This window comes from Microtus pennsylvanicus, chromosome 9, assembly GCF_037038515.1.
Source record: "Microtus pennsylvanicus isolate mMicPen1 chromosome 9, mMicPen1.hap1, whole genome shotgun sequence".
NCBI lineage: Eukaryota > Metazoa > Chordata > Mammalia > Rodentia > Cricetidae > Microtus > Microtus pennsylvanicus.
The window spans coordinates 63,216,458-63,237,027 of NC_134587.1; the positions used below are offsets into that span (position 1 = coordinate 63,216,458).

General features: G+C 42.1%; 1 protein-coding gene across 2 annotated transcripts in view; it reads right to left on the minus strand.

The window, feature by feature from the left end:
- Csmd1 (CUB and Sushi multiple domains 1) overlaps positions 1–20,570 on the minus strand; it is a 1,402,422-nt gene that overhangs the window by 375,581 nt on the left and 1,006,271 nt on the right. For both annotated transcript variants that reach the window (XM_075986282.1, XM_075986281.1), the window contains exon 9: positions 8,492–8,616. In XM_075986282.1, coding sequence (XP_075842397.1) covers positions 8,492–8,616 — 125 coding nt within the window. The remainder of the gene's footprint in view (positions 1–8,491; positions 8,617–20,570) is intronic.

Consider the following 20,570-nt stretch of genomic DNA (forward strand, 5'->3'; position numbering starts at 1 on the left):
ATTGGCAGCATTAGTTATAATGTCTTAAGGAAAGACACCAATACTTGAGTTATAAAGCCTTTATATTGTGTTTCAACTTTGCTATACTTCAGAATTAACAGCTCTTATAAATACAGGATTACTCACAAATATATATGGATTTAATTGTGAATCAGGATAAATGATGGGGATATGCAAGTATTTCAAACGTTGAGAAGACATGTTTAAAGATATCAGAAGCTATTTCACTGTATTTTCACTGATGATTTAGTATTCCCCAATCATTAGACCCCACTATCCCCAGCAGGAAAGTTTACAGAATCTAGCCCTCCACTACCTGCTGCGTGCCTCTGTGACTTGTGCTGAAGCATGGCCCTTCAACTGAATTACTAAAAATTTGCTCTAGAACTTTATGGAATTCATCTCACTGGTTTTTTTTAATGTTTTTTTTATTGATAAAAGAATAAAGAAAGAAAAAAAACAAATTTCCACCTCCTCCCAGCCTCCCCTTTCCCTCCCCCTCCTCCCACTCTTCTCCCCCTTCTCCCACTCTTCTCCCCCTCCTCCCACCCCTCTCCCCTTCCCCCCACTCCTCTCCCCCTCTCTCTCCAGACCATTTTTACAGGGTATCTATGTTTTTATTGAGCTGTCTCAAGATAAAAATAGTTAATGAATGACGAAACATACATCAGCAAGAAACTCCTTGTTTAGCATGTCCACCTGGTGTCCTTCTGCAGTGCCATGGGGGTGACATAAGTAGACCCAGCACTTACAAAGAACAACTGTCAGGGAAGAAAAGAGAGAATCAGAAGAGAGGATAGGATAGTTAAAGTAATGCAAGAGAAGCCTTGCTGAAGATGAGCAGGAACAGTGTGCAGAGGCCCCACCGAAGAAAAGAGTGGGAAGAAGGGTGGCAGGATGTTGGCCAGCTGTACCTAGACAGAAGCAGAGATGAAGCTCTGGGAATCCGTGCACAATTGTATCTGAGTCAGAAACCCAGAAGTCTGGGGCTCTTCTGTGGACCCGCTTTCCACTCCTGCACTGACATTTCTCACTCCTTCCTGTGAACGAGTACTGAGCTCTTAAGATCTGGGAGAGCTGGACAGGCCTCTTCTGACTGACACTGGGAAGTCTTATTGTGTCCTTGAAGGGAAGACCACTTCTGATCTTGTAGTTGCTTTTTCACTAATTGAGCATTCAAACAGTTCACAGAGCCTTTAAGCAGCATACACGATCATAATGCACTAGGGTCTAAGACCTTTGAGAGCCATCTTTGTGTTTCCTGTCACCAACATGCACAGATGTGTGCTCATACGCCTCGTAGTTCAATGTTGCTGCCACTCTTCTAAAGACCTGGTCTGCGGCAACCCCGGACAATGTAATACCTGATTCAGTTTGATGTCCAGTTACATGTTAAACGTCCATGGACAGTAACTGTATACTAATGTGGAACAGAGGTTATGGCCTGGAAAGTTCCGTCAGCATGAGCACTCATGTTTCACTGATAGTATATGCATCTAAATAAACTAGAATTTATAAGACAATGTATGAAAATGTAATAGTTCAAGAAGAAAAATGGATTCCACAGTCTCTTATTCTCTGTACACTGACCAATTATAGAACTCTCATTAAACAGCATCTAGTGCAAAAAAAAAAGAAGTTTCTCTGATGAGGGCTGAGAGATGTACTGATCTATGGGCATAAAGATAAGACCATCAGGGATCGTTTAATGTCGTGTCTGTTGAGTCCAATGGTAGGAGTTCATTCCCGTGGGTCCTATGCCACACACTCTATGAGACTTTGGACCAGTTCATGATAATTGGCATTAACTCTGACTTGTGGGTCAGCTATAATCCAACCAGAAAATGGTTGATCACTCCCATAACATTCAGGGGCATATCTTACCAGGTCAGTCGTTACCGTAACTCATTCGTTAGCTCACAACACATAAGAGACAATGCTTAGGGTTTGAGTTGAGGTTAGGGTTAGAGTTGGGGCTATGATATTCTTTCTTTCCCCAAGGCTAAGGGGTCATCAAGGAAGAGCCTGTAGAGAGTATGTAAGAGCCAGAAGTCATGGACATCTATACTGTTCACATGAACTTATAGACATTGCAACTGCAGACACGAGACTGTACAAGATGAAGCCAACCATGTATGAGCATGCAACTTATGAATCTCATCCGGACTCAGAGGCTATTGGCAATAGATGGCCTACTCAGGACAGGAGTATAAGTTTCCTTCAGGTTCCCCATGATCATCAGTGAGTCGTCCTATGTTCACGCACTTATAGGCAGCGCTAAGGGGACTCGTAGGTTTAAGAAAAGGAGTACATGAACTTAGGAGGGATAAGTGGCAGGGGCCATGGGGATGGATTGGAAGGGAAAAGGATGGAGGACGGTTAGTCCAAACATCATATTCATATGTAAAGCCCTCTCTTTCTAGAGGTAGCATTGGACATTTACTGTCTGAGCAATGAATATTTATTAAAGGGAAAAACATTTACCTCACATGAATGAAAACAAAGGATTGCTGGGCCTCATAGCTCACACCTGAGATTTCAGGACTCACGGTGGAAGGCAGGAGAGTGGTCATGAGTCTGAGGCCGATATGGGTGAAGAGTGAGACCATGCTTCAAAATAACAATAAAATAAAATAAAAAAGCATTTGTTTACTGAGATCCTACAAAAATCTTTTCTGTTCTAGAGTAACAATTTAACCAAATTAGCTAAAGGGTAAAAAATTCTGTTCAAATACAGTTAACTTAGCCCAACAGCAGAAATTACATGAGACACTCCTTGAAACAAATCACTAGATTGTATATTATATGACATATTTAACACACATATGATACACATATAACATATGATTAACATATATTATATGATATATAATAAACATATTTCTTGAAATTTTTTAAAATAATAAGTCATTTTGAAATGTCTAGATTGCCGGCTGAAACGGAGACAGAGAGCAGGGCCCGAGGGCACAGGGTTTGTAGCCCCCTTGCCATCTCCCCTGGGGTCCAGGCCTGCCTTGTGCAGTTACTGGATGCTGCATCTTTAGCTGCTTTATCTTAAGCCTCCTACTGTGTTTAATACCACAGGAGCCATTATTCTACCTATGAGTCATTTAAAGAGAGAACTGAAGGACACAGGGTTTGGCATATTATGGTATGTGTGGCCAGTGTTTGCTGACGCCTACAATGGGGGTGCAGCAGAGGAGGAAATTAACTCAATCCTTTGCATGGATCCAGAAACAAGCTGTCTTTGGCTTTTCTTTTAAATTTGGTTTTGTTTTGGTGGGGAGGTTGGCAAGAGCGGGAGGGCAGATGCAAAGGGATGGAACGCATGATGTAAAATCCACAAAGAACCAAGAAAAGTTAAAAAAAAATCATCTGAATTGAGAAAAGACAAAGAAAGAAAAAAAACCAAGCAAATGTACACTCAGGCACACAATGCTGTCGGGAAATGAGGGAGGCAGGGAGGAGGTTCCTACAGTGGAAAGGCTGCTGATGGAAGAGGCTGGATACAGAGGGATTTCAGATGCACTGACAGCTGACAAAGGTCCAATATGTATAGAGGAGGAAAGCAAGGCTGAGAGCCTCAGATGGACACACCATGGCTCCCAGATGGGGTGAGTACCAACTCTACTAATTGTCACTGGAATAAACAAGTGGCATAAACTCTGAACACATCACCTCCGGAAACTCTTAGACAAAGCAATATCCAAAGCCCTCAAGAATCTGGAATCACTGGTGTTTCCCCTAATTCAATATACCTAAGGAAGCTATGCTGTGTGTTTCTTTAATTCTCTGACACAATCGCTGCTTGAATAAATAACCACCACATGAAATATAATTCTAACGTTGACGCTAGACCTGTGATCCAATAGCATGAAGCTTCTCTCTGGTGTAAATAATCTTTTCATTGCCTTTGAAAAGGTCACTTCTGCATAGGCATAAAAACGCGGGCAGAGAGGATAACGCAGAACAGCCTCAGTACATGACAAGTTAATTCGGGAAGGATAATTCTAGTTAACCTCACCTGGAATCCGGAGGTAATAAGAACTTTGTTCTGCGACCCTGGCTGCCTCCAATTAACTTTTGTGTAACTAGGGTTACAACTGAAAATAACACTTCCCTTTTCTTAAGTGCCCTTTCAACTCTGGGAGCCAAGGCACGTCAGCAGCAAAGGACGCTCTCCACCTCCATCCTCCCGAAGCCCTAAAAGATGAAATGCCAGCCTGAGCACTTCCCTTCAATAAAGCGATATCATATCCTTATCTTTCCTTGTTTGCTTATTTTTCTGCTGCCAGTTAAGGATGCTTATGCAGTTTTAAACAGCTCGTAATGTTTTACCCCGAGAAAAAAAATCATAATAGCTGTTTTCATATCTCTAAATGAAGTACGCATAATTTCAAATGGAATATGGAATCCCTTGTGTAATTACTGAGCTGTGACAACATTCATCTGTTTGGTAACTGAAGGGAAAGGTAATGTCCCCAGGCCTCCAGGCTAATTAGATAATGTAAGCTTTGGCAAACCACACCAGCTTCTAGACACAGGGTCACTCCTGACTCACTGTGTGTTATCAGCTGCTTCAATCAGACACTCCCCAAGGAGAGAAGGCTGGATATAACCTAATAGTTAGAGACCCCTTGTAGAGCAGGGGACCAAGAGGACCAGGCCTTGCTTGACCTATGACCTTAAATACCCTGATGTTGGTCTCAATGCTCAGAGCACTCATTCTTTTCTCTGACTGACATGTGTCTGACGTAATTAATCCGTGGGCTGGCATAAGATCCAAGGATGAATTGGGATGATCCACACCAGGCTGCTCTCTGCCTACCAACTTCTTGAAATGGTGTCACGAATGTGCCTGAGACATTGTCCTTGCTGTAGGGAACTGCCCACAGCTGGCCAAATGTCCCTCCAGTTAGCACTGAGGACACTGTAACCCCAGGGAACTTACTCATACTTTGGCAAACGCTTCTACAGTCTATTTTCAGAACTATTTGAACTTTAAGGAGTGTGACATCCACTTTTTCTGTACGTGTTAGAACCGGACATCATCCTTTTATAGAAATCGAGAAGAGCCTGCTTTTCAGCTCTTCCCCATCGGTGAGTCAGCCATCAGGAGTGCGTAAAGGGCCAATTCAGAGAGAATGAGGGCATCTTCACGCTTAAAAATGGACAGCCTAGAAGACCTATGGATTTTAATCAAAGAAAGTACTTTGAGCTGTGGGGATGCCAGGTGGGAAAAGGATTATGAGTCACTTAGATGTCTCCTCTCCACACCCAAGGGGTGATGATGACTCTCCAGGGCTGGGAAGGAAACCAGGGAGGGTAGACATGGAGCGAAAGCAGTGTTGGACAACACATGAGCCACTGGGCACGGCCAGTGTGGCTGGTCTGAGAACAGGTGTGTCGGAACCATCGATACACATGTATTCCCATGGCATAGTGCTGTGTAGTGATGTGCAGGTAATATTTCAGTACCTGTGTCCAATCAAAATTTATTAACAAAGCTAAATTCACCCATTTCATTTTGCTGGTTAGATATGGCTGTTCAGTATTTACAAACTCTGTGTGTGTTTGCATGTGTGTGCATGTGCACGTACTATGAATTTTATCTGTGATGGGAAGCAAAGAGCTATAGTTTTTCCAGAACAACCCCAGACAGGTGAGATCAGCTGAGATTACATCACACTGAAGCTACCCCCACCCGCTCAAACCTGGGAGAAGGGGTGAACTGGTGCTCACTTTAACACCCTGGTTGCTTCTCCTGGTTGCCCTCTCTCTGCTCACTGTAGCTCCAGGAGTCACCCATGTTCCTGGAAGAAAGCCCAATCTTCTGCTTCAGCCAGCTAGCCTTGGGCTCAAGCATTCCCCTGGTCTGTGGTTGGTGCACTATTTGGACAGCTGCTTACATGTCTTCCCTAGAAGTTAAACAACACTCTCTCTTAGAGAAAGACTTCTGTCTGAGGATAACAGGTGATTGGTCCCTGGGACCCCAGCCTGTTTGCTGACACCGTGCTTTCTGAACAAACAGCCTTCGGCCATTAGACATAGGTAGCCAAGCCAGCACCTCTGCGGGCCAGTACCAGGAATTAAACCCACAGATTCCTGCCCATCTTCCGGGCATTATTTTCTGCCACACAGAGTCTGCTGTGTGGTTTGAGGTGCTGCCATTAAACACTGGAAGATAGATTTAAAATGGGGGGGGGCAGCAAGAATTCGATAAACCAAGTGGAGGAAACCTCAGTGGCCTTGAACTGGTAGAAATAAGCATTTGAAGGATTCTATAGAACTCAGAAACGGGGGGACCATGTGGGAAGCAGGGTTTTATTATTTAGCCCATGTTATCCTTAAATTTGAGATCAGTAGGCTCCAGCCTCTCACGTGCTGACAAACTTGGATATCTAGCTGAGGTGCACAGGCCATGTGGGAACTTTGTGTATCATTCGTTTTGCTTCTTATAATAAGGTGTGTGTGTGTGTGTGTGTGTCAGAGAGGGCGTGAAGGAAAGAGATGCTTCATATCTGGGAAAAACTGCTGGAGTCATCAGAAGAACAGCATAAGTGTGACCACAGGGCCCCATTGATAAGTTATCCCACAAAAAGCAGGCTAAGCCCCATAAAGTAGGAACACTCAACCACAGAAAAGGTCAAGGCACGGGACTGAGGAATTGTCTCAGATGTTGATTATAAATTTACATTAAAATAGAGCAAGACTAGTCTAATTTCACTTTTCCCCCGCCTTTTATAACAGGAAGGAATTATCTGAAAAGTATTGAAGACTTTCTTGTCTGCTGAGACAAGTGCAACCCTAGAAACTAGCTCGAGTTAGAAAGGACCTTATCTCGACAGTTAAAGGGAATAATTCAGCAGAAGCCATGGGTGCATCAGAGACAGCTGAGGTGTTTCTAAATGAAACGCACAGCACAAAACCAAATAAAACAATGGGCTAAATTCCTTGAGAGGGCTGTTCTCTTCCAAACCATGATCAAAAAGTCCCCAAAGTCCACCAGAAATAGAGTTAGACAGACTTATTCCTACAGACAGTGTTAAGGACAGGGCCCCTTGCACATTCTTGGTGTGAGGCAAGCAGTGCAGACTGTGTGGGAAAACAGTGAAGATAAAAATACATGTGAGCCAGCAATCCTTTTAGAAGGCTACAAGGATCAGGGACAGGGGAGATGGCACAGTGTTAAAAGTTCTTCTTGTACAAGGCTAAAGGACTCCAGGCATCCATGACAAAGTCAGGTCTGACTTGTCAAGAACCCACCATTGGTAATCAGAGACAAACACATCCCAGGCCATGGTGGAAGGGGACTCTAAGAGACCCCATTGTAAAGATTAAGGTGGGAAACAATTAAGAAAGCCATTCAACAGTGACCTCTGGCCTCCACACATGCATGTATGGGTGAATACACCTATGCACACACATGCATAAATGTCTACTTGGAAGGAGAAAATATTATAATACAGGAAACCTTCTTTGGTCCAGTTAATGCTTTACTTTTTCTTAAAAACTATCAGTTAATACAGGTTATTATGAGATAGATGCAAAAAAGATATAAAGCCCAAATTTAGTGTTCTTTTCATTTTAAAATATTTTCCCCGTTAAAACAGTAAGTCAAGTTTCTGTTGGATTTTATGTGACTTTCAAATTTCAGGCAGGATTCGTGTATCTTATAAAAGTGGAGCATTCATATTTTGTTTCTAATTTCATGCATATCCTTTGAAGAAAGCTGGCAATGGTGATGGTGAATATTTTCTTTGGCAAATCACATCAGAGTATAGTTTAAGGTAAAATCATATGAGCAGGTGAGATAACTTGGCAGTGAAGTTATCACAGTGAAGACCTAAGTACTATCATGTTGTAAAGATATAACCATGTCCTGAAAGTTATCCTAGAGTCCCACAGGTACCATGCCAGTTCTTTGGGCTCATACTCACCTATACACATACTCAGAAATAAGTAAAAGTTAAAATTAAATAAATCTGGGACCATGCTGATAAATTCTTTTTATCACTCATTCCATCCACACAGCAAATCCAAAGTCATTGCCATTGAAGGTCTAGACTTCAATGTTTGCAACATGTTTTTATGTACATACACCACTGTGCACAGGTGAAGAGAATTTCCAACTTATGGTATGTGTGTACATTTGTGTGTGCCTATGTGCATGTGTGGGTGCTTGCGTGTGTGTGCATGTATGTGCACATATGTGTATATGCATGTGTGCTTGTGTGCATGAATGTGTGTGTGCTCATGTGTACTTGTTTGAAATCAAAGTACCAGCTTCACTCAGAGCTGTCCTGCAGTGGAAGAGAGCCTTAAAGGAATTACCTTCTAACAAACTCTTTTGACCCACATTGTTATGAAGACACACACATTACCAAATCCTTCCCTAGTTATAGACCCTGCTTTCCATTCAAATGTCACCCTGTGTTCAAGAGAACATCCTGCCCTGGGGAGAGTCTTGGCCGCCTACTGGGTACCTTACCTCGGCAGATGGGTCGGTGATCACTCCATGCTGCAAGGGTCTCGGTGACTCTCTGGCAGGTGATGCCCTTGGCACCTTGGAGCACGTAATCGTCCTCACAGGAGAACTGCACGCTGGCACCAACCCTAGACAGCACCGAGATAAAAGCAGTCCAAATTAGCAACAGAAGGAAAACATCAACAAAATGACTTTTATGGTTGTTACCCAGGCTAAATAAACAAAGGGACACGTGCAGCAATCCACAGGAGATTATTATATTTTGGGTGTTGGTAGTTAATGGTTTCAGGGTAGATCTCAGATAGCCCATTAAAGCCATAGACAAGGTTAAGCTTAAAGGCATAATCTTGTCAACCTTAACGGTTATTTCACATACAGCACCCTTAAAGCTCAGAAGACAAAGTTGGGTCCTCTGAAATTGTAATTACAGATGGTTGTGAGCTGCTGTGTAGTTGCTCAGAACAGAACCTGGGTCCTCTGCAAGGCAACAGGTATTCCTAACCGCTGAGCCATTGCTACAGCCATCAAGGAGGGTGATATTATGGACTACTTTGGTTTGCAAAAGAATATGCAGATGAGAGAATTTTACACTTTGAAATTTTACACCTTCTATAGTACAGACTTTATTTAAAAAAGAAATGCTATAGATATAAAATTTGTTTTTTTAAGAAGATAAAAGGTGTTGAAACCACACATAATTCTGTCTCATTGTCACAACTGTCACCAAAGACAGTGATAATTTGTAGATGTTCCCCCATAATCCCTAGCGGTCAGTCTTTGTTTAAACATCTGTACTACAGTGAACAGATGATGTGAATCCACCAATTTTATTATAAAACCAATATTACATATTTGTTGCCCATCAACAGTTTCTTTCTTATCTACCTGACTCTTCTTGAATTTCTGTATTTCATTCCTCTTTCTGAACATTCACCATGGCATACTCTAGGAAGCAGAACTTAGTAAGATGGCCAAAACCCACAAACTCAAGGAGAAATTGCAATGGCTAAGAAAGAAAAGAACCATAAGTAAACATTAGAGATAAATAAATGTGAAGAAACCAAAATGACAATGATTAGAACTGGGGACACAGAGATGGAACAGAGAATGAGAGTTTGCCATTTTTCTGGCCCTCTTAACTTGAGAGACTAATTTCTAACAGGCTGTTCCAAGGGTGGGAGATAAGGAGAAGGGGAAGTAGAGTTCATACCTGCCTGCTGCCTGCTACAGTGCAATCATCTTAGAAACACATTTGACTGTCAGGGCCTCTGCTTTTCATTAAGTACTAGAAAAAAGCTGCAACCCGAGATTCCCAAAACAGACAAATGAGGTTTCAAATTCCAAACTTTCAGTACAGAAAATGAAACATTTCCAGAATAAAGAGACAGTCTACGGAAAGGGAGAAAACATGTGAGACCCAGAAACAAAGAATACAGACAGCTTGTAGTGAGAGCAAACCGATGTCAGATTTAAAAGTGGATGAAATGGTAAAACAGACATTCTCAAGAACAGACATGTCAATGGAAGCAGACAGATGAAATCTCAACCAGTGTTGATGCGGAATCTCACAACTGCTCAGACTGTAGGGAATACATTTCAGTGGCATGCTCTGTCACAAATGAGACATCTATTTCATCTTCTCCCAAAGATTCAGGGACAATTATGGAGGAAGAAGTGAAAATATCAGAAGATCTTGAGGATCAGAGAGGACATGAACACAACACAGTCTTCTGATCATGATAGGACAACTGTACTCGTGAACTCATGGTCTGCATAAGACCTGTACAAGATGAAGCCAGTAAACATTCCAGCATAGAGGGAGGAAAAGCTCATGAGGTCTCATACCTAACTCAGGAGCTAAGGATATCTCATAGATTCTAGCAAAGAGAGAGACAACTTTTCTTAAGACTGTGTCACCTGGTAAGCCAACCATGGGATTCATGGATGTCTCCAAACTCATGCATATACAGGTATCAGAAATATGGGGTCTAGAGATGCCTCAGAGGCTAGAGGACTGGTTATTCCTCCAGAGATCCTGAGTTCAATTCCCAGCAACCTTATGGTAGCTTACAACCATCTATAATGAGATCTGGTACCCTCTTCTGGCGTTCCGTCATACACTCAGGGAAAGCATTGTATATATAATAAATAAATCTTAAAAAAGAAGTAGGACTCAATGGGATATGAAATTTGTGGGTAGAGAAATGAAGGGGTTAATAAATTTATGATAAGAAACTAGTGGGTAAGTAGGAAAGGATGTGATCATAATTATTAAAATAAATTCTCAAAGAATTATTAAAATATATTTAAAGAACCGTAAAAATGTTTAATTATGTCATAGCACAGCTGTAATATGACAAAAGAAGTAAGGTGTAGTGAGGGTGCAGAAATAAAAGGAACTCTTATGCACTATTGGCAGGACTATAAATTAGCACAACCACTGTGGGAAATGACATGGGAAGTCTTCAGGGCTTTAAGAAAGAACGATTATATGCCCCAGTACCCCAGCTGGTCATGTATATCAAAGGAGTAGAAATTAATATTAGAGTGATGTGTGTATTTTCAACTTTGGAAATTATAAGCAAGATACAGAACCAAGTATCCTCACTATTGGGAAGCACTGGCAGTGCATGAGTTTTTGTAGACACCTTCCAGGCACATGCTCAGGAAATCTTCTCAGCCTGGGGTGAGCATTCTTCCCAGAACCGGCCAATTTCCCCTGGGATCAGTCTTTCTCAGAAGCCTCTGCTCTAGTGCAGTGACCACCAGTTTCTAGGACGTTTAGGAAATCACACAGAACTTCACTACTGTTGTGATTTCTTTTTTGGACACCCAGGGGAAATGACATCAATAGATAGTGGAGTCATCCTGACTTTAAAACATTAAATTTATTAACAATGTCCAACTCTTCATCTACAGGTCAGAAATTAGCCCAAGGGGCAACCCTCAGGCAGAGTCGAAGCCAATTGTCTCAGTAATGGATCAAGATGAGATGGGAAAAAAAAATATGACCTGGCTTCTAATTTATTGACTTGAGCTTTTGTTTTGCTTTATTCTGGCTCACAAATCAGTTTAGTTTAAAAACCATGTGTGCTTTCTACTTCAAATACACAACAAACCAAGTTTCCATTGACTTAGTACCACTACATTTGAGATTCTGTATATTAGATATATCAGGGTGACTAATCTTGTTTTCATAGAAGTATCCTTCAAGGATGATTCCAGCAAAACATCTTGCTTTTCATTGGCAAACAGATATAGGGCACTTAAAATAATTATGTTTTATAATGAAGACAAATATTGGTAGTAGAGACTTATGTGAAAAAGTCCTAGATATAATGTACTATTAATACTTTAAGGGCAGATTTAAGTGGACCAGTGAAAGCAGGAGGACGCTGTCTTTCAAATAGGATACAATAGAAAAAAATTGACTCTCACTTCAACACCCATTGCTTCTAAAAAACTCATTCCTCAACTTTCAGTTTACAGAGACACTTCATTCAATGACGTTTAACTTTACCTGCTGTGGTGGGAAGAGTTTTCTGAGGTGACTGAGCTATTTCTAGATACGTTAGTGCTAACACAAACTACTTCTAAATATGGGCTTCTTGGATAAGACTTATTTATGGACTCTTCAAAAAGTGTTGGTTCATGTAATTTTGGAAAAATAATCTGGAATAATTTAAGGATTAAATATGAGTCTGAAGCTGGATATGTGCTGATGTGACTATGAAGCTACTGTCCTAGCTGCACAAGAATGGGTGGACAGAGGAGGTCATCCTTTTCCATATCACAGCTACTGAAGAATCTACTGAGGCAGCCAGGAAGACATGAGATCTGTTTTCAATTTATATATATTTTTATTTTGTTTTGTTTACATGGGTATGCATGTATGTGTGTGTATGAATGTGTGTGGGGTGTCTGCCACATATATGTGCAGGCACCTGAAGAGTCCAGAAGAGGGTATCAGAATTCCCTGGATGTACAACAATGGTTTGCAACCATCCTCATGCTTAGTCTCTTTAATACAGTTCTTCATATTGTAGTGACCCCAACCATAAAATTATTTTCATTGATACTTCATAACTGCAATTTGGATATTTGTGTGAATTGGAATGTAAATATCTGATATGCAGGATATATAAAATGCTACCTCTTTAAAAGGGTCATTTGACTCTGCTCTGTGATAACGTTCTTGTATACAGTAGAGATTTGTCATTTGTATTAGTTCAGTAAAATGCTGATTGGTTAGTAGTCAGGCAGAAAATATAGGCAGGGTAACCAGAATAGGAGAATTCTAGGAAGAGGAATGACAGAAAGATGCAAGTGCAAGTCAGATGCAAAGGAAGCAAGATGATAATGCCTCATTGATAAAAGGTTCCAAGCCACATGGCTAAACACAGACAAGAATTATGGGTTAATTTAAGTTGCAAGAGCTAGTTAATAATAAGTCTGAGCTAATAGGCCAAACAGTTTATAATTGATATAATTATTTTATATTAATTATATTTCTTTGGGACTGAATGGCTGTGGAAAAAGGTAGGTAGAAACTTCCATTAACATGACTCCAAAAGGAATTATGGCCCACAAGTTGAGAACCACTGATCTAGATATAGGCAGCTGTAAGTCACCTGACATGAGTCCTGACAATCAAATTCCAGTCCTCTGCAAAAGTGTTCTTGACCATCGAGTCATCTTTCCAGTTCCATTTTCACTGTTAATAGATATATTATAGAACAATATATTTGAGGTGCAATGTGGTATTTCAGTATATGTTGGCAATATGTCATGATAAGATCAGAGAGGCAGTGGCATATTCATTTGTTACCTTAAACATTTCCCATCTCTTCAGGTTGAGAAACACTTAAAATCTCTCCATGATATTTTGAAATACAATTAATTATGGTCAACAAAGTTATGCTACTGTGCCTTAAGGCATGACAAGTTATCCCTCCTGACCAGAGATATTCCTGTGTCTGTTAGCTATCCACCCCTGAGCTGCAAATGGATGGAGTATTATATGACAGACAGACAGGAATAAATAATAGATGCATGAATGTTGATCATTGATTGATATATTAGAATGATAAATATGATAGAGATAGGTGATAGCTAGATACAGGTATATATATATAATATGGAGATGAAAGAAAGACTCATGAATAAATGAAAGGAGGCAGATAGAGGATGGACAGATGATAGGTTGATAGGTATATAGATGATAGGTAGATATATAGATAGACAGGTGATTAATAGACTGGTAGATGATAGATCAATGAAAGATACATGGTAGATTGATAGATAACTGATATATAGATGATACGTAGCAGGCACAGATAGATATAAGACTGCGTGATTGGCACCTGGGGAGACCATTTCAACAAACATTCCTCATTCTATTCAGCAACAGTAAACACAAATTTTTGAGCTAACCTTGTATCCAATGTTGAACTAAAGCCAGGGTGTCACCACTTTCATAATAAAGTATACAGAGGGGACTTCAGGAATAGAGCTTCTAGAGTCACTTAGAGAAGCAAGAGTGTGTGAGAACACTGAAGCATGTTCATGAGTATGCACACATGCCATGAGTATGCATATTAGTACATTGACCATGCACATATATGTATGCATGTGTGTACCATGCATGAGAGTGCATCATGAATGACTTATGCATGTGCTGACACATGGGTGGATCTACCATAAATGTATATGTACATGTGAGTGTTTACCACACTTGAGTGTGCATGTATGCACTCATGAGTATATATGTCACATATAAGTATGGACAAGTATACATAATTGCTTGAGTGTGCACATATGAACACGTGATTGCATATGCCATATGTGCATTGTATAAACATAGCTTCATGTTCTGTAAATGTGTGCACAGGCACACATGAGTTAGAGGAGAACATGGCAGCCTGAGGTGACTGGGTTGAAGATGGGGCAGGGGCTTCAGAAGCTCTGTGTCTTGTTTATCTACCATTCCCAAGATCTCTAATTTCCTGTGTGTTTGGGGATCTAGGACAAGGAAACACTGACCTACACCTCAATTAAGGTCTGGGGAACTCTGAATTGGACAGTGTGAAGTCTGTAGAGAGCAAGCAAAAATCAGAGACCACAGACAGTAGAGCCCTGTGGCCCTGGCTGGATGTTCTGCTTCATTCCTACCCTGTGAGGCTCCCCACACTGCTTAGCTGTCTGAGACGAAGCTCCAGATCTGGTGCCAGCAAGACGGCTCAACTGGTAAAGATGGTTGCTACCAAGCTTGCTTCTCTGAGTTTGAGTCTAAGAATCTACAAGGCAGAAGTAAAAAGACAACAACAAACAAACCGCTGCATGCACGAGAGAGAGAGAAAGAGAGAGAGAGAGAGAGAGAGAGAGAGAGAGAGAGAGAGAGAGAGAGAGAGAGAGAGAGAGAGAATAATAATAATAATAATAAAATTGTTTTAAAAAGAAGCCACAAACATGGAAATTACATCTCTGCTGGAACGATGGTGAAGGGATGTAAAGAGTAGAGACAAGAGGGTGGTCTACATATGTGACCCCACCTTGGCATGTGTTCTCTTGTTGACCCGGCATCTAACATCTCAGAGAGACATCAAAATGAAAATTCATGGAGAACTGGCTGAGAAATATCCCTTTCTAACACTCAAGGGTGAATGCGTAAAATGGCATGTTTAAAGTGTCAGCTGGGATCTTTGTATTCTGCACCGCTGAGAACTGAGGTCATGTCCCTGGAGTTCACACTGTCCTTATTCTTTCTGGGTTTCCTCTGCTTTTGTTCTCCCCCCCCCCCCCCCTCTCTCTCTCTCTCTCCTCTTCCTTTCTCTTCTTCATTCATCTAACTTCTTTTCAAATCATTAAAACTGTTTTCCTTTTATAACTAGAATTATCTATAAGTTAAAGGTGCTGAAAACTTTCTTGAAATCTATATAAGGGCAATATTGAAGGCAAATTTCTAGGAAATGAGAAATGACATTTGATTCAAGAAAAGTACGAGGGAGGAAAAGCTGTCAGGGATATGTCGATCATTCTTCAACATCTTCGGAGTATTTGAGTCACCCCTTCATCCTACACAGAAGGCCCCCAGTGCCCTGAGCCTGGTACAGCACAGGCACCGAGAATGCATGAGGTATAAAGGGCTCACGTAGACCCCTCCAGTATGTGCCTCTGTTACTATTGGTAAGGTAGGGGTAGAAAAGCGTGGAGACCCAGCTGCTCCCCGGTCCTAGCCTTTGTTCAGGGCAAAGATATTCACAGGCCAGGCCTGCACTGGACTGTGATTGCACAAGATAATGTGCTGTGCTTCTGGTATACAGCATCCTTCATTTTGATAGATATTGGGTTGTATTTCTCATGATCACCAAATGTTGTGTGAATGTTAGTGAAGAAACAGCCTTAAACAAACATATAGAAAAGTGTCTTCCAGACACTGAAATTGGGGTTGGGTCTTGATAGATTTGGAGGAGCAATTAGCAGGTAGGTGGGAGTGGAGGTGTTTACATGCATGCATGCATACATTCTACTTTTACTTTTAAGTTATTAGCCAAGTGAACAGGTCATATCTCAATCCCAAGTCCACCACAGCAAAGCTGGGTGGGTGTCACACCTTTAGTTAGTTGGGATACCACAGGTAATCAAGTCCTATATCCCAAAATGGCCAACAGTCATGGCAATGACTTGCGTGCTCAGCCCTGGGGACCTGCTCTGCCTTCCTTCTCTACTCTTCTCCCACATTGAGACTCCAAACTCTGTCCACTTTCTGTTCCACCATAGGTTTAGAATTGGACTATGCTAACCTTTAACATAGAAGTATGAAAAGGCAAGAGGATGGGAGACATGGCCACCAGGCTTGGCAGGGTCTATTCATCCCCATGCCTCTCCAGACCCAAACACATTTGCCAAGGTACATACCCTCTGGGCACCTCTGACTTGTTTAGATTGTGTCTCACAGGTACAGAGAGGTTTTTTCTAGGAGACAGGCACAGCAGAGTCTCAGTTCTGTGCCCCAACACCATGGCAACTATATCCTGATTGTTCACATTATATCTACTCACTACTGTCGGTCACCTCAGGATTCCCGAGCACGTGAGTCGTATCGCTTGAGAAGGAAACACACACACACACACACACACTCTTCAGCCACTGGAGGATATGGTCTTGATAAACGAGAATGACAATTGTCTCAATGACCATCCCAAGCAAATTGGCCATACCCTGGAAAGGCTGAGCTCAGCATTCCAGAAAATACCATCCTCTGAAAGACAAATGTGTGTGGCTGAGGATATCAGAGCCTTTTATGAGTCTTGTGATTTCCTCGTATAAGTCATTTCTGGGTCATTTTTTTCCTTGTCATTATATAGTGATCGCTCCTACACTCATCTTCTCAGGCTGCGAAGGCGATTCGACAGCACTAAACACATGCCTGAGAGTAGATCGCTCTCTCCAGCCTGAGGACAGGAAGGAAAGACATATTTCATGTGATTTTTAGGTAGTGCAGACTACCAGTTCTGAAAGATCCTACAGCCATGCAAATGGAGCGTTGCAAGAGTTCAGGCATCAGTAATGCCACTGAACCGGTTTCTGAACCCTGACCAGCTCTCAGAAGTGGCACACTGAGGGAAAAAAATGTGTGAATTTTCCTGTGAGGAAATTTGATTTGAATCTTCCAGCTTGATGAAAGTCATGGGATCCTGATATTTACCAAAAAAGATGTCTTCGTCATGCAAAGGAAAAATGAAACCCTTGTGTTAAGAACTCAAGACTCTTAGAAAGGCAGAAGTCATTTCCAGGCAACTTTGAAGGAAACAGGAAGGGAGAGGGTGTGTGCTTGGCAGGTCTCAGGAAGAGTTAGGACAAGGGGAAGTAACTGGGTTACCCGGATAACTGAGTGTTTATGTGAGAGCCTTTATTCTCTCACAGCAACTCTCCAAAGTCCAGAGGCAGAAGCCCTTTTCAGGAAGGTGTCCAACACAGGGCATGACAAACTTTATGACACATCTCCATGGAGTTGGGGGATCAAACACTGTTGGGTATCTTAGTCAGAGGCTGAGAGACAGGGAAGGTAAAAGGAAAAGATTCCCCACACAGCTAAATCTGTAGGGCAACTTGGGTCTGTGGATGTCAAAGTCTCACCCTGCTGTGTGGGTATACAGCAGCTGACCTTAAATGTCATCAGAGTGACAGACTCCTATCTTTCAGACATCTCCCTCCTAGGCCACACATTTTCAGGTGATGTCTTCTTCAGGTCCTGTCCTCAAGGTAAGCCCTTATTATCCCTTCCAACATTAGGACAGCACACAAGGCCCAAATCCCACTCAGCTTCTAGCCCTTCCCTCCCTCTGTTAGACCCGCTGCCCACCTTCTGTATCCTTTGGACCTCAGTTTCACAGGGCCCTGGCGAACCTCTTCCAACCACCATCTCCCAGACCGTGGTCCTTTGCCTAGTCTTTGCTGTTTCTTGCTCTCTGAGGTTGATGAGACACTTGAGGACTCAGCTCGGTTCTGTGGGGAACTACAGAATTATCTGGGAGAAGAAGGACACTTTTGCCCATGGACTCTCTCCTCAGAAATGGCCAAACAGGGTAACTTGCCTTTTCTTATTTTCTTTCCTTAGATAGCGGAAATATGATGTAAGGAAGTGTGACGGGGGATGGCCACGACTTGGGTGTTGCACATGTGTGCTGTGACGGAGTGTGAGGGGGAGTTTTTTGACATCCTGGGGTTATGGTAACTCTCACTACATTTACCATGATGCTCTGCAGTGTACAATCCAGCAAAGGTTCATTTCCCTCCTCTCAGGGTTCTCCCTATGTATGGTGAGGCACAGGAACATACAGGTTACATAAAACCTCAGGGATGCCACCACAGGATGATCCTGTATTTCTCTTCCGCAACATCCCCGACCCACCACACATACATCTGAATATTCCTGGGTGCCAGCCTTCTGCTTTTCCATGCACTCTATTGCTTTGGCATTTCTATGTGAGTGAGGTAGGGAGCCATTTTCTCCTTGTCTGGCTCAAGCCTTTAGTTACTTCCAGAGACACTCAAACCGTGGACTTTAAACAGCGTTGAGACTGAAAGACCATGGCAATCTTTGAAGTTGGACTAAGCACATTTTGCATTATGATATGGCTATGAGCCTATGGTGGCCAGGAAGGGGAATGTGATGGTTTGAATGAGAACAGCCCCCATAGGATCATATGCTTAACTTCTTGGTTCCTAGTTGGTACAAGAAACCATTTGGGAAGGATTAGGAGGTGTGTCTTTGTTGGAGGAAGTGTGTAACTAGGGGTGGGCTTTGAGGTTTCAGAAGACTCAAGCTATTTCTACTGTGTTCTCTACTTCCTGCTTATAAATCAAGATGTACAAAATCTCAGTTGTTCTTGCCATCGTGTCTTAGCTCCATGGTCATGGACATTAACTCTCTGAAATTGTGAGTCCAATTAAATGCTTTTTTTTATAAGTTGAAAAAAAATCTCATGTAGAAACCAGGCTGTGGATCAAACACACACACACACACACACACACACACACACACACACACACACACACACACTGTAGAAGTCATCCTTTCATAAATCAGCAGTTTCCTATCTTTCAAGCCTGTTCAAGTGTCCCTGCTGTTCTCTTTCTCCTCATTCTCACTGTGTACATAGGATGCACCCCTGGTACAATTTCAGGAAGTCGGGCCACAGGAGCACATAATGCAGTTCAAGAGTGACTTGGGCTCATTTGTCTCCCATAGGTGCTAGTTAAATCTAAATGGTACCTAGTCCACTCCTTTCTCTTTACATGCTGGGTAGAAAAGCAACAGTCAGTCATTTTCAGTCAGAGACATGTATAACAGTCATCTGCTGCTATTATAAAAGGGGGGCTCTATCCACTGTCACAGCCATCACTCAGACATCCTGGAACATCACCCAGAGAATGGATGCCTCTCATACTGTCCTGCCCACCCCAAACTCACAGCTGTTCTCCGCAGAGGACAGAAGGTATTGCTACTATGGGAACTGGCTTCAGAAGTGAGAGCATCACTAGAGACAAAAGCAGCGGTCTAGCTCAAGGCCAAAATGGAGAGTTAGGATCCATACATAGGTCAAGTCAGGAGCATCTTTCCTTTAAAACAGGGCTTCTCAACCCCTGGGTCACGACCCCTTTGGGGGTCACATATCATCTATCTACATATCAGATTTATATTATGTTTCATAACAGTAGAAAAAGTACAGTTATGAAGTCGCAATGAAATTAGTTTATGGTTGGGGTCACTACAATGTGAACTATATTGAAGGGTCACAACGTTAGGAAGGTTGAGAACCCCTGCTTTAAAACATTTGCCAAGTCAACACTTCTGTAATTAAAATTAAACAGATAGCTTCAATGCAGAGAATAAAAAGGGCTTGACATCAGATTGAAAATGCAGGTGCTTAGAAAAATGTCTACACTGATGCTGACAACTGAACCAGTGTGGTTGCTGCAATGCTCTCCCTCCAATGTCTGCAAGTGAGGAGAGCATTGACCCTCTTAATCTACAAAATCCTTAGATGGCAAGCTGAGGCCAGCCCACACACTCTAGGACTCTGAAGAGCTCCTGTGCCTTGGTTTCCCCAGGTAGTTTTCTCATGGTCCACAGCACAGGCTGCGTCATGCTATCCCAGGGATTTCTGCAGGCAGAACTGCACGCAGCCCCAGCTCGCTGTTTCCTTATTGTTGTTCTCAGGGCATTATCTGAAGGAGGCCAAGAAGGGGCAATACTTTTGCACAGGGAACTGAACGGGCCACCCTTATTACTCCCGACATCTGCAGATATACAGAATTTTTGTAAACAGAGAACACGGGGAAGGCTTCCACAACTGAGAGTTTTCACATAACAGAACCCTTTTGGTATCAAACACTGATTTCCAAATGCAAGACCTGCAAGATAGCCTGATCATGTGTTCCACATATGTTCTTATGAGTAACATAAGCTATGCATCCGATGGTTACCAATGCTGCTGGCACACCAGACACTTATGAGGGCTTAGCCTACTGATAGTTAAGGTCCACGAAGCCATCACATTCAGAGACACAGAAAATG